The sequence below is a fragment of the Pelodiscus sinensis genome, chromosome 2 (genome assembly GCF_052426305.1).
Source record: "Pelodiscus sinensis isolate ZL-2025 chromosome 2, ASM5242630v1, whole genome shotgun sequence".
Taxonomy (NCBI): Eukaryota; Metazoa; Chordata; order Testudines; family Trionychidae; genus Pelodiscus; species Pelodiscus sinensis.
In genome coordinates this window covers 234039103-234052059 of record NC_143053.1, presented here as the reverse complement: position 1 = coordinate 234052059, position 12957 = coordinate 234039103, and the positions used below count along the sequence as shown (strand labels likewise).

At 37.2% G+C, this 12957-nt stretch overlaps 1 protein-coding gene across 13 annotated transcripts in view; it reads left to right on the top strand.

Annotated features, from left to right (window-relative positions):
- The window catches only part of PARD3 (par-3 family cell polarity regulator), a 683059-nt gene that overhangs the window by 434897 nt on the left and 235205 nt on the right, over positions 1-12957 (top strand). For all 13 annotated transcript variants that reach the window (XM_075922689.2, XM_075922683.2, XM_075922685.2 and 10 more), the window contains 2 exons: positions 7751-7939; positions 8365-8535. In XM_075922689.2, the coding sequence (XP_075778804.2) occupies positions 7751-7939; positions 8365-8535 (360 nt within the window). The remainder of the gene's footprint in view (positions 1-7750; positions 7940-8364; positions 8536-12957) is intronic.

Here is a 12957-nt window from a genome sequence, read left to right as displayed (position 1 = left end):
AGTGGAAACTGGGCCAAATTACAAAGGATGAATATAAGCAAACAACACAGGTAGGCAGGGGCAAGATCAGAAAGGCAAAGGCGCAAAACAAGCTCAGTCTAGCTAGAGATATAGAGGGTAACAAGAACACATTCTATAAATATACTAGAAGCAAGAGGAAGACCAAGGACAGGGTAGGTCCATTGCTCAATGAAGAAGGAGAAATAAAAGCAAGAAATTTGGAAATGGCAGAGGAGTTTAATGACGTCTTTGTTTCGGTCTTCACCAAGAAGTTTGAATATGAAGTGATGCCTAACATAGTGAATTCTACTAGGTTTAGAAGATAACATTTTAAAAAGAAGAAGTTAAAAAATACTGAAAAAAGTTAGAAGTTTTCAAGTCACCAGGGCCTGATGAAATGCATCCTAGAATACTCAAGGAGCTGATTGAGGAGGTATCTTAGCCTTTAGCTCTCATCTTTGAAAAATCATGGAAGTCGGAAGAGGTTCCAGAAGACTGGAAAAGGGCAAATATAGTGCCCATCTATAAAAAGGGAACCAAGAACAACCCAGGAAACTACAGACCAGTCAGTTTAACTTCTGTGCTAGGAAACATAATGGCGCAGGTAATTAAGGAATTCAACTGCAAACATCTGGAAGAAAATGAGGTGATAGGTAACAGCCAGCATGGATTTGTAAAGAACAAATCGTGTCAAACCAATCTGATAACTCTCTGTGATAGGATAACCACAGTCTTGTGGATAAGGGAAAAGCAGTGGATGTGGATGTGGTAGACCTAGACTTTAGTATGGCATTTGACATGGTCTCACATGATATTCTTATCAATAAAGTAGACAAATGCAACTTACATGGGACTACTATAAGGTGGGTGCCTAACTGGCTGGATAACAGTTCTCAGAGAATAGTTATTAAACGGTTCACAATCCTGCTGGAATAGCATAACAAGGGAGGTTCCGCAGGGCTCTGTTTTGGGACCAGTTCTGTTCAATATCTTTATCAGTGATTTAGATGATCACATAGAAAGTACGCTTATTAAGTTTTCAGATGATACCAAGCAGGGAGGGTTTCAAGTGCTTTGGAGGTAGAGTCATAATTCAAAATGATCTGGACTAACTGGAGAAATGGTCTGAGGTAAATAGGGTGAAGTTTAATAAGGACAAATGCAAAGTACTCCACTTAGGAAGGAACAATATGTTTTACACATACAGAATCGGAAGCGACAACCTAGGAAGGAGTACTGTCTAGGAAGCAACGAGGAGTCCTGTGGCACCTTATAGACTAACTGAAGTGTAGGAGCATAAGCTTTCATGGGCAAAGACCCACTTCGTCAGATGCATGCATCTGACGAAGTGGATCTTTGCCCACGAAAGCTTATGCTCCTACACTTCAGTTAGTCTATAAGGTGCCACAGGACTCCTCGTCGCTTTTGCAGATTCAGACTAACACGGCTACCCCTCTGATACTTGTCTAGGAAGGAAGTTAAAAGACAGAAAACAAAGGGTAGGACTAAATGGTAAGTTTTCTGAATGAAGAGAAGTAACTAGTGGGGTCCCACAAGGGTCCGTCCTTGGACCAATCGTATTCAACTTTTTATAAATGATCTAGAGAAAGGGGTAAACAGTGAGATGGGCAGATGATACCAAACTGCTCAAGACAGTTAACAAGAAAGCAGACTGTGAAGAATTTCAAAAAGATCTCACCAAACTAAGTAATTGGGCAACAAAATGGCAAATGAAATTTAATGTTGAGAAATGTAAAGTAATGTACATTGGAAAAAATAATCCCAACTATACAAACAATATGATGGGGAATAATTTAGCTACAACTACTCTTGTACAATTAATCTTGAGGGGGTGACAGGGGAGGGATCACATGACGATTACCTGTTGTGTTCCCTCCCTCTAGGGCATCTGGTATAGGCCGCTGTCAGGAGACAGGATACTAGGCTGGATTGACCGTTGCTCTGACCCTGTATGGCTGTTCTTATGTACTGCAGAAAGGGATGTAGGGTCATAGTGGACCAGAAGCTAAATATGAGTCATCAGTGTGACGCAGTTACCAAAAAAGCAAACATGATTCTGGGGTGCATTAACAGGAGTATTGTGAGCAAGACACGAGAAGTCATTCTTTCACTCTACTCTGTACCAATTGGACCTCAGTTGGAGTATTGTGTCTAGTTCTGGTCACCACATTTCAAGAAAGATGTGGAGAAACTGGAGAAGGTCCAGAGAAGAGCAATAAAAATGATTAAAGGTCTAGAAAACACAAGCTATGAGACAAGGCCTGAAGGAACTGGGCTTGTTAATTTGGAAAAGAGAGGGGACATGATAGTGGTTTTCAGGTATCTAAAAGTGTGTCACAGGGAGGAGAGGGTAATATTATTCTCCTTGGCCTCTGATGATAGGACAAAAAGCAATGGAGCTAAACTGCAACAAGAAAGGTCTATGTTGGACATTAGGAAAAACTTCCAAACTACCCTGATGGTTAAACACTGAAAAAAATTGCCTTGGGGGGTTTATAGACTATTCATCACTGGAGATATTTACGAGCAGGTTAGACAGACATCTATCAAGGATGATTTAGACCAGTTATGTCAAACATGTGGTCCGATCAAATTTTTTTGCGGTCTGCGACTACATCTTTATAAGTTATCAAAGTGCAGCCCACCCAGTTACATTGTTTATAATAGGGGTGGCCAACTGGTGGCCCTCGAACTGCATGCAGCTCTTTGATTAAAGAAATGCGGATCCTTCTGGTTCTGAGCCACACACCTGGACTGCTCTGCGCACGCATCCCAGCACCTGGAGGGAGAAGCATGTGGCAGTGGGGGCTCTAGGACCCAGTCATTAGGCTAGGGAGGGAGGGGTTGCCTGGCTCTGGGGGTGAGGAGGGAGATTGGGTTGGGGTAGGAGCAGAGAGGGGCTGGGAGTGCCTGGCTCTGGGGGTGGGGGGAGGCATTGGGGTAGAGCAGGGGTTGCTTGGATCTGGGGGAGGGGAAGGGGATTGGGTTAGAGCGGGGATATGGGGTGACTGGCTCTGGGGGAGTGGAGGGAGATTGGGTTAGAACAGGAGTATGGGGATGCCTGGCTCTGGGGGAGTGGAGGGGAATTGGGTTAAAGTAGAGGGTGCTGAAGCACCTTAAGCTCAAAGTTTTCATGGATGCAAATAATAATTTTACACATCAAATTATTGTATTATGTGCAAACAAGACCTGAAAAAATATTATAAAATATATCTAAAACATAATTATAATAATAAATAATTATGACTTTCTGATAGAAGGACATTTTCTTTGGTGGCTCTGAAAGCTATCAGTTTTTGTTTGTCTAGCCCTTCAGTAGTCTTCGAGTTTGACATGCCTGATCTAGACCATGCTTGGTCCTGCCATGAGTGCAGGGTACTGGGCTTGATGATTTCCCGAGGTCCCTTCTAGTTCTAGTATTCTGTGATTCTATATTTCCCATAAAATGTTAAATTTTAAAAAACAATCATTTCAAATTCAGGTTTTTTATATTTAGCAGCTGCTACTTAATTTGTATAAGGCTTCTGTCTTTGCCAGATGTGACACATTAACTTAACTAATACGAATGATGAGTCTTCGTATATACGTGCAAATAAGATTCATTGCTGTTTGTTTAATACATGGGGGAAATTAAAATACTTAACCTAGGAAGAGTTATGGAAGCAGAGAGAGCACAAGATTTTTTGTTAGTCAGCTTTGGGGAAATTCAATATAAGTTCTACATCCATTTATAAATAGACAAATAGGTACTTTAAGCCAGTAAAACCTATAATGCAAAGAAATGATCATAACATAATACACGTCATTTTCTCTCTGTTTTTAAAAGTATTTTTATCAGAGGGAGACACAGATGGAATCTGTGTGTCGCTTTTAAATCGATAGACAATGTTTTCTCCACTGGAGGCCCAATTTCAAGTCTAAATGAGCTCCTCTTATTGTATTTGTCTTTAATGCACTTCCACCGCAGGACTCAGAAGCTTTCAGTGTTCCTTCTCAGGAGAGGCCAAAACCTGAAATTGCAGAGGTGTGTTGCAGACCACCTACATGCTTTGTTTCTAGTACATCTAGCCAGTACTTACATAAATACTAAATTTTGCCTCTGGCAAAACAATTCTTTCTTGACAAAATGAGCTACTATTGAGTCCTTTTAACTCTTATGTGTTTGTACTTGTATGTGCACAGATATATATATGTAGGCCTATACAAAGAAATAGAGAGGGAAAGAGAATGTGTTGGTATATTTTGATGGGTTTTGGTTTAAGGGGATGCAACCTCAGCTTGAAGCATATCACTGGTCCGGAACTAAATACATCAGCTCTTATCTTTGGATCAGGTAAATTTTGAAGCCAAAATGTCACATTTGGAAGGGAAGAAGAAAATCTCTGTTTTTGCTATTGATTTACAAATGGTTAATAATAATAAATGGAGGTTGATGGATTTGCCCTAATGTTTCAAATGTTCCAAATGGCAGCATACATGGGCCAGTGCAAGTTAGCTGGTCAAAATTAGGTAAGTGTTTAGAGGTTTCAGATAATGGCAGTTGATAATGTAGTTGTAAAATTTATCACATGGGTATCACCACCATGTATGTAGGAGTGTGTATGCTAATGGTAAATGAGTAAACAGTCTGCTTTTCATTGTATACGTAAAGAGAGATAAGTCTTTCAATCTGAGTGGGTGTACAAAGCTCTTTAACTCCTTGCTTTGAAAGAAATGAAAATGAACAGGAGTTTGCCTGGGAGATGATAAATTTGCATGATCCATTTAATTTCTGTTCATTTCTTTATATATAGTATTGCAAAGGAACTACAGACAAGTTTCAGTGATTTAGTGACTGCTGAGAAAAAAAGTCTAAGCTTCCTCAGAGAATGAACCTTGTCTGTAGAGAAGGCAGCCTGCTTTGTAACCACAGCAAGCTCCTTTGAAAACTTGTTCCAGCTTGATTGAAAATTGCTTCCCCCATTAGAAGGGAGTAGTTTGTTGATTTCTTCATCCCATGCTGGTTATTCTTTAGCTGATCCTAGATGGGGTCTTGCAAAGAGAAGACTTCCAAGGAGGAAATTTCTCTACAGGTTTAACAGCAGGAAATAAGAAGGAGATGCTGTTACAAAAATGACAAAATGGATTTTGCAGATTGCCAGTGGTTCCAATTTTACCTTTGTGGAAAATTACAACTTTTATGATCATTGTAGGATCAGTGCAGAGTTATTAATGGCAATATAGAACAGAAATACTGACTGTTCTTTATCTTATTACCTTTTTATCTCCAAATTCAACATATCTAAATGGTGCCACGAGTTTGTTCTAATCTAGAAAGTTGAGAATTTATATATATATAAAAATATACTGTATTCATATTATATTTTAAAAGTAGAAAACTTATCTCAAATATTACTTATTATGAGCTGATGCAAGGTATGCATTTGAAGCCAAAAATTCACGTACATATTTTAAAATCCATTGAATTTTTATTACAAATTACATACTTGAGCAGCTTCATTCATTCAGTTTAAGCCATTTCAGATGACCTTTCCTTCAGGAGACTGTATCTGAACAGAATATTGTATGGTTGCTAATTGTTTCGGACATGGTGTGTGAAAAATCTTCAAGGAAGTGACTGTTGTTCTGGGATCACAGTACAGTACTGTACATAGATTTTTGTGTGTGTTTATTTCAGGCATGTCAAAGTATATGAAGCAATAAATTTTTCCTACAGATAAACTAATCATGAAAATAATGTTGAGGTGTTTGATTGACATACTGAAGCTGTTAATTTGGAGTGTATCAAGATCAAATGGAAGTTATTGCAATTAGGCAGTGATTGTGTTTTCTTTTCATTTTAAATTTTTAAATGCCACATTTTACATTTTTGCGCATTTTAATGCTGTTGAGTGATGTTCTCGGTGAAATTTTTATGGTTTCTTAAATTGAGGTTTTTAATGTTCAATATGACTTCAATGCAATTTTAATTTCTTATAATTGTTGGCATGTTATTGTTAGCCAGAACATTTTTAATATGATCTCTTTGGTTCTATGCTCTGCAGAACTGTGATGACGAATTAAAGGGGCATTCTCAATGTTACAATTAAATGTTGTTATGGCTTTGCCTGAGGATACCCCAGTATATCTTTCAGGGTGAATTAGGGGGTAACAGTCATCCTACTAGTAAGAAGGTATATGAACCAGATTACACATGTAGAGCCTCCAAGTCACACAAATGAGTCTGTATCATATATCTTCTGAAACAGGAGGCTGTGTTATCAATTATGCACATGATAATATTTCTCCTTTTGTACTGTGGAGTGGTACAGCAAAGACTTTTTTCAGTACGCACCAATCTCCATGTGTAGTGCTTATTGTAATTTCAAGCATCTCTTTTCACTCAGACATGTTTAGAAGAATTTTGCTTGGAAATGCTATTTAGAAGAGAAAACAACCTTGTTGATATATCCCTCCCCAGCTCTATCTACCTCTCTGCCTGCATGACGATGTGAATGATAGATCAGTTCTGGCTTTTTAGGGCCCATGCTTCTCATAGCAGCAGGCATTGAACTCTGCCCTGCAGTAGTTGCTTGGGCTGTCCTCATTTCAGCAGAAGGCAAATTTGGAACCCAGCTACCTGCAACTGAAAGCTAGAAGAAAGCATGGGTGGGTATCACTAAGTAGCTGCCTGTTGCAGATCCAGGGACATTGGCTGGGATAGTAGCTCCTTGGGTGGTTATAAATGGAGCAAGAGGGCATGGGATGTATTCAGAGGAATCAGACCAGAAGGGTAGGAAGTAAGAACAGTGGAGAGGGGCAATGACCAAGGAAAGAAAAAAAAAAAAACATGTTTGGGCCCAGCCTCAACTGTGCAGTTTTTTTGGCACCTGAGAGCAATCTCAGCACGTTTACTTTTGCTGATCTCAGCTGAACACGGTTCAAGACATCTCTTTTAATATGGTTGAGCATCTCTAGTCTGGTTGGGACCTAACAGGTGCTGAACCACAGAATTTGCCAAACCAATGGAGGTCAATATAGTCTAGCAGCATTACCAAAATTTCCATTGCTTACTGGGCTCTTAGAAGACATTTAGGGATAAGTTAGAGCTAAATAACAGCACAGAATACTGAGCGCCAGGACTGGTGGCTGTAAACAAACCTATGGGACTGTGGGAAACTTCACCACACTCATGATATGTGGACATCTGGCTAACTAAAGTCATGCCAGACTACGGATGTTGCCAGACCAGAGAGTGCCAGACTAGAGAGGTTCAACCTGTACAGCTAATTCCAAATGTAGAGATTGGGGGCAAGTGAGTAATATTTATCTTCCTGCTGTTTGTTCCTACTGTATTTTAAAATACATATATGCTGAAGATGAGTGAATTATTATATAGATTATATGTATTTGCAAGTAAGAAAATATAATAATTTAAATACCTCTAATGCAGTTTACCTGTTTGGCTGATAAAATGGCTTGTGTTAATATTGAAAGTGCTCCATATATCTGGTATTTAAATCTGCTTACAATCATCAATGGGCAAAGCATATGCACACACTCTCCTATCTGGTTCTAGGAATCATCTGAGGTGATACTGGATGTTCTATTAACCTGAATTTTTCCATGGATTTTCAGTGGGATATATTGTGATAATGAAATTAAAGAACATTTCTTTAACATTAACCTGGAAGATAATTGCAAGTAAGAAATATTTTAAAATACTGACATGTTAATCCTTTCCTGATAGAAATCAGAGGAAGAAGATCTTGTTCTTACACCTGATGGCACCAGGGAATTTCTGACATTTGAAGTTCCACTTAATGATTCTGGATCAGCTGGTCTTGGTGTCAGTGTGAAAGGTAACCGGTCAAAAGAAAACCATGCAGATTTGGGAATCTTTGTCAAGTCCATTATTAACGGAGGAGCAGCATCCAAGGTAAGAGAAACTCCATCTGTCTTTGTTTTCCCAGTGTAGGCCACAGATTTCTTTCTGCATTCATTTGAGGTAGCTTCTCTAATTTCTCCCACAAATGTAGCTTTTAGATTGCTTCTCAGATTCACATATTTGTGTGTCTCAAGATTTAAACAACCTTTAAAGGCTTTCTGGAAGGAAGAAAGCAATCACTGGCACATTTCAATTAGTATGCTATTTGGGTAAACAGATTATGATAATGGCTTGAAGTGCAAATGTATAAATGATTGGAACAGACACTTCCTACAATGGCTGCTTAAAAGCTATTATAGCAGTGTTCATTTGGCCATAAACTATTAGGATTAAGAGTTTTTTTTTTAACTAAAGACATAAACTTCCTTTATAACACATTATTTTATGTGACTGACTGCTACCTTTTCTCTTGCCAGGATGGCAGGCTTAGAGTGAATGATCAGCTAATAGCAGTAAATGGAGAATCATTATTAGGCAAAACAAACCAAGATGCTATGGAAACCCTAAGAAGGTCCATGTCTACAGAAGGAAACAAACGAGGAATGATTCAGCTTATTGTAGCTAGACGAATAAGTAAATGCAATGAGGTAAAGAATACTCTTTTATTTAGTGTTTGAAAACTCTTAAATATTTTTAGATACTCTTCTTGATGGAAGATTTGATGCTTTCCTCGAGGCCAGGAGAAAAGTACTGGAGTATTTACGGGAATGTAGTGTAAAATTACTTTAATTTCAGTTTTATACACAATAAACTTAGTACCAGATCAATAAAGCTTATTTCTTTTGAGTACATTATTTCGTTTTGAGCATATTTATCAATAAATAATAGGAAACACTACATGGAAGTGCATTGATTTTGTAATTGCATTACACTAGCAATGTGAGTTTAGGGATTTTTATACTTTTTTTTTCTCAAATGCAATTTATGATTTAGGTTTAATGGTCTTTCTCTTTGCATTCTCAAAACTGGTTTTAATTTTTGAAGCTTTTAGGATGGAGTGGTTTTTTTTTAGTGCACAATTTGAAGCTGAATAAGGTCTTCCTGCAAGCTTCTATAAAACTTAGAGCAGCATATATTTAAAATTCTCAATCAGAAGACAATTAATATGCCACCTTCTGAGTTCAACATATGCGCAGTCTTTGCAGGGGAAACAAGAATGTTGAATTCAAGACTTAGCTAAGAGCTATAAAGAAAGGTGGAAATCACTTTCAATTTTTTTTAAATTTTTATCAAGCATGTTGGTGTTTTACATTATTAAATGTTCTTCATGGTGCCTGATAGTTTACCTTTGACACTAATTTAATATTGTGTATCAGAATATTATAATATGTATAGGTTCTTTTAGAAATTCTAATTTGGGACATAAAATTTTAAAGACATGTTTGAAGCAATGCTGATTGCACTAAGTGCATTTGGATCTAGTGGCTCCCTAAGTGCATGAACTTAGTGTTATTAACAGTCTTCTTGCCATCGGAAGTATAGGTTATTAGAGTGAAAATCAAAACAAATTCATATTATTTCACATATTTATGGATCCAAATTTTCTCATATCATTAGTGCAGAAGGAATTCTGGTGTTGTGTATTGGTCTATCCTATCTAATCAGAATTGTTGGGAAAGTGGGATTTTTCAGCAAGTCTTCCATTTCTGCCCTCTCTCTCTCTCTCTCTCTCTTTTTGTTTTTGTTTTTGTTTGTTTGTTTTTAATCTGCTTATACATACTAAGAATAAAATGTATTACATTTTGGTATTAGAGGGGCCAGATCTTACAGAAAGGTCTGTACAAAGGAAATCTGCTAATTGTTAATGAAGCTCTGGTCTAAGTGAACATAGTACCAATTCAATTCAGCAGTATTTGTGTACCCACTTACATTAAACTGGGTTTGATTAAGACGAGATTAGGTCTAATTGATATTCATCATGTTTGCTACACAAAAGTCACATGGCAAAATTGAGGCTGCGACTCACCTGCTTCCCACCTGGAAATCCTGTGTTATTACATGAAGCAAATATAATAAAATGTGCTTAAGGGAGTAAGGGTTGTGTCCAGTTGGCTCTCATACACAGTGAAACCTCTGTTATCCAGCGTTCTGTTAACTGGAAAACGTTGTTAACCGGCATTGCCCCCAGCCCACAATACTGTCACATCTTCAGGCGTGCAGGCCTGTCTTGGTTTATCATGATTAGTTTAACAGTTTTTTATTTAGGAAGTACTAATCATCTTTAACTCAAAATAGAAATGTGAGGCCAACTGCCCCACACTACAAAACTACCAGTATTAAAACTTGAGTTTTACTATTATAGTCCATTGGTTTTTTCTAGGTTGATTGGACCCCCAGATAACTGGAATTTTTAGTTAACCGGAACGCCCTAATCCCTGAGCGTGCCGGATAACACAGGTTTTACTGTACCAGTTTTATTGCTTTCTGTGCTCCTTGGTAGGTTAGTGAAATGAACCATGGTGACCTACCTGGCTCAGCGTTGTTGTACAGTTATTGGCACTGCCTGAATCCTTGATAAACTGTATTTAAGCAAGATTTTTTTGAGATTCCTGCTGTTTTCTCCTGTAATGCTTACTTTCACCATACTTTTCAAAAAGCAAATAATGGTGGCTTTAGTACTTGTATGATGGAATGCCGTTCTCACAGACCAAAAAATGACCTTCCTTCCATGTAAGAAAGATAGAAGCCCAGTAGTTTAAAGTCACTATGGCCAGACTTGAATGAACCATATAAAGAAAAGCAAAAATTCTTCTGACGTAGATCCCTCAATCCTCTCCCTAAACTGTCTTTTTCATTTATTTAGGAACAGTCCAATCTTTAAATCCCAAGATGATGGCCACAGAAATAGGGACTGCATCTCCCACCACCATCTTTATGTACAGAATTAAGTAATTGCTATTTTCCTACCTCAGACGCAACAGATTTGGACATTTCTTTGACTGTGCTAAATTCTGGGTGCCACGCTTATGAACATTATGTGGAAAACCTTACTTCAGTAATATATACGAACATTACCTTCTTGTGGAATAGTGTTATCCTGAACCCTCTTTCCAGCTGCCTCCTAACCATAATACAGCCTCAGTAAAGTTTTACTTGAGACTTGTTCTGAGCTATGTCCCAAATACATCATCCACATGCCAGCAAGTCCAAATATAGAAGGGTGACATAGTGAAGTCCTAGAATGATGTGACTCATCCAATGATGGATGCACTTCAAAAATATTTTCAGCAGGTGTAGACTTCTGCAGTGTTCAGGTTGTCATAATAAAGAAAATTTCACCTCTTGCCATATTAAATATTAGGGAAAAGATAGTCTGTCTTGCTTTTTGGAGAATCTGATAAAAAATGAACTTGTCTTTGCATTCTTAAGTGTGTCAGTGAAATTGCACTTTCCTGTTCAACTTTTATAACTTTGACAAAAAATAATTTATATTCCTGTTAGTCATGCAGAGCCAACACAAGATGTAGGGAGCTGGATTATGCATATGTCCTCTTGTGTGTCATCAAAATTGTTTGTTATATTATGTTCTAATTGTATTTATTTACACCCAGTGTAATTCCTCAGTGGTTTTGTCTACAATTTGTAAAACCATTAAAAGCTGTGATGGTGCCTAAGAAATAAGAATCCCACATAAATTTCAGTCCACAAATTTCATTTGCCAGGCTGGTTTATAGAAAAAGCTCCTTTAAAAAAAATGACAGCCCAGTAAGCAATTTTCAATTTGAAAAACAAGATGGCTTTTTACATCGTGCTGTCTTGTAACCCTGCCTGCTGTTAGCAATAAGATAGAATCAGTTGGATATTAAGCAAATGGTATATATGACATTTACTATTGAATTTTTTAACCATTTTAAATTTCTTCTAAATGTTGTTTTTAATGGTTTTTTATTTGTTAAATAAGTCAATTTGATCTAGAGTTGAAGAAAGACCGAGACTAAAGTAAAAGAGTAGAATAGCACATTTTAACATCCATTTTAGAGCAGAATTTCAGTTTTAAGGCCTAAACCTGTTTCCTGTGAATGAAATAAGATTTTGACTATTGAATAGAATGGAAATAATATTGGTAGGCCAGTGTCCCATGGCTCTACAAAGGGCAGATAGGTATAGATGCTATTTAACTTAAAAATCTAACTCTCTAAATTCTAAGCTTACTTAATTTGAGAAGTTTCAAAGGGTTATAAAGCTTTCTCTGCTTTTTCATTTGTCATGTTAACATTAGCTTTATATCACTCCAGTGGTTCGTAGGCCACAATAAGCTTATAAAACAATTAAAGCTACAATAACTGTTGTAGTAACTACACAAACATAGCATTTTGTCTGTGTCAGAGTACTAATGAGGGAATTATTTATACTGACTGGTAAAATATAATGCAATAGACTGAAAGGAGACCAGTATATCTTCCCAGAAGGTAAAAACATTACTTTATTGTTATTGCTTCAGTTGTTGTAAGCAATAAACATTGTCTCTAGAGCAGTTTTCATTGACTCAGCAGGAGATAGAGTATAATTTATCTAGGCTTTCAAGTAAATTATGATGTAGTAAATATTGAAATAAGAATAGAGAGGGTTATTGTGATGAATAAACTTCAAACCAAACCAAGTATTTCTTTCCTCTGCAATGGGGCACAGCACATTCACATAGTTAAATGTTGTCACATCTCTGCTATAGATGCAAAAATTATTATAAGCCTGTATTGCTATCTCAGCTTTTTCAAGTGAAATCATGCAGTTGATATTACATGAATGTTACTAACACAGAGATGATGAGTATATATTTTAAATGTTCTGGGTATTTCTGGTTCTTGGTATTTTAAATAAATTTAATAAAGTTATCCTTAGCTAAAATCTATATTATCAAATGTACAACTTTTGGGTACTCTGTGAAGCTTAGCATAAGAACAGTCATACTGTGTCAGACAGGATACTAGTTTTCCAGCAGATGGAATGAATAGAACAGGCAATCATCACATGATCTGTCCCCATTCCCAGGTTTTAACAACAAAGGCTAG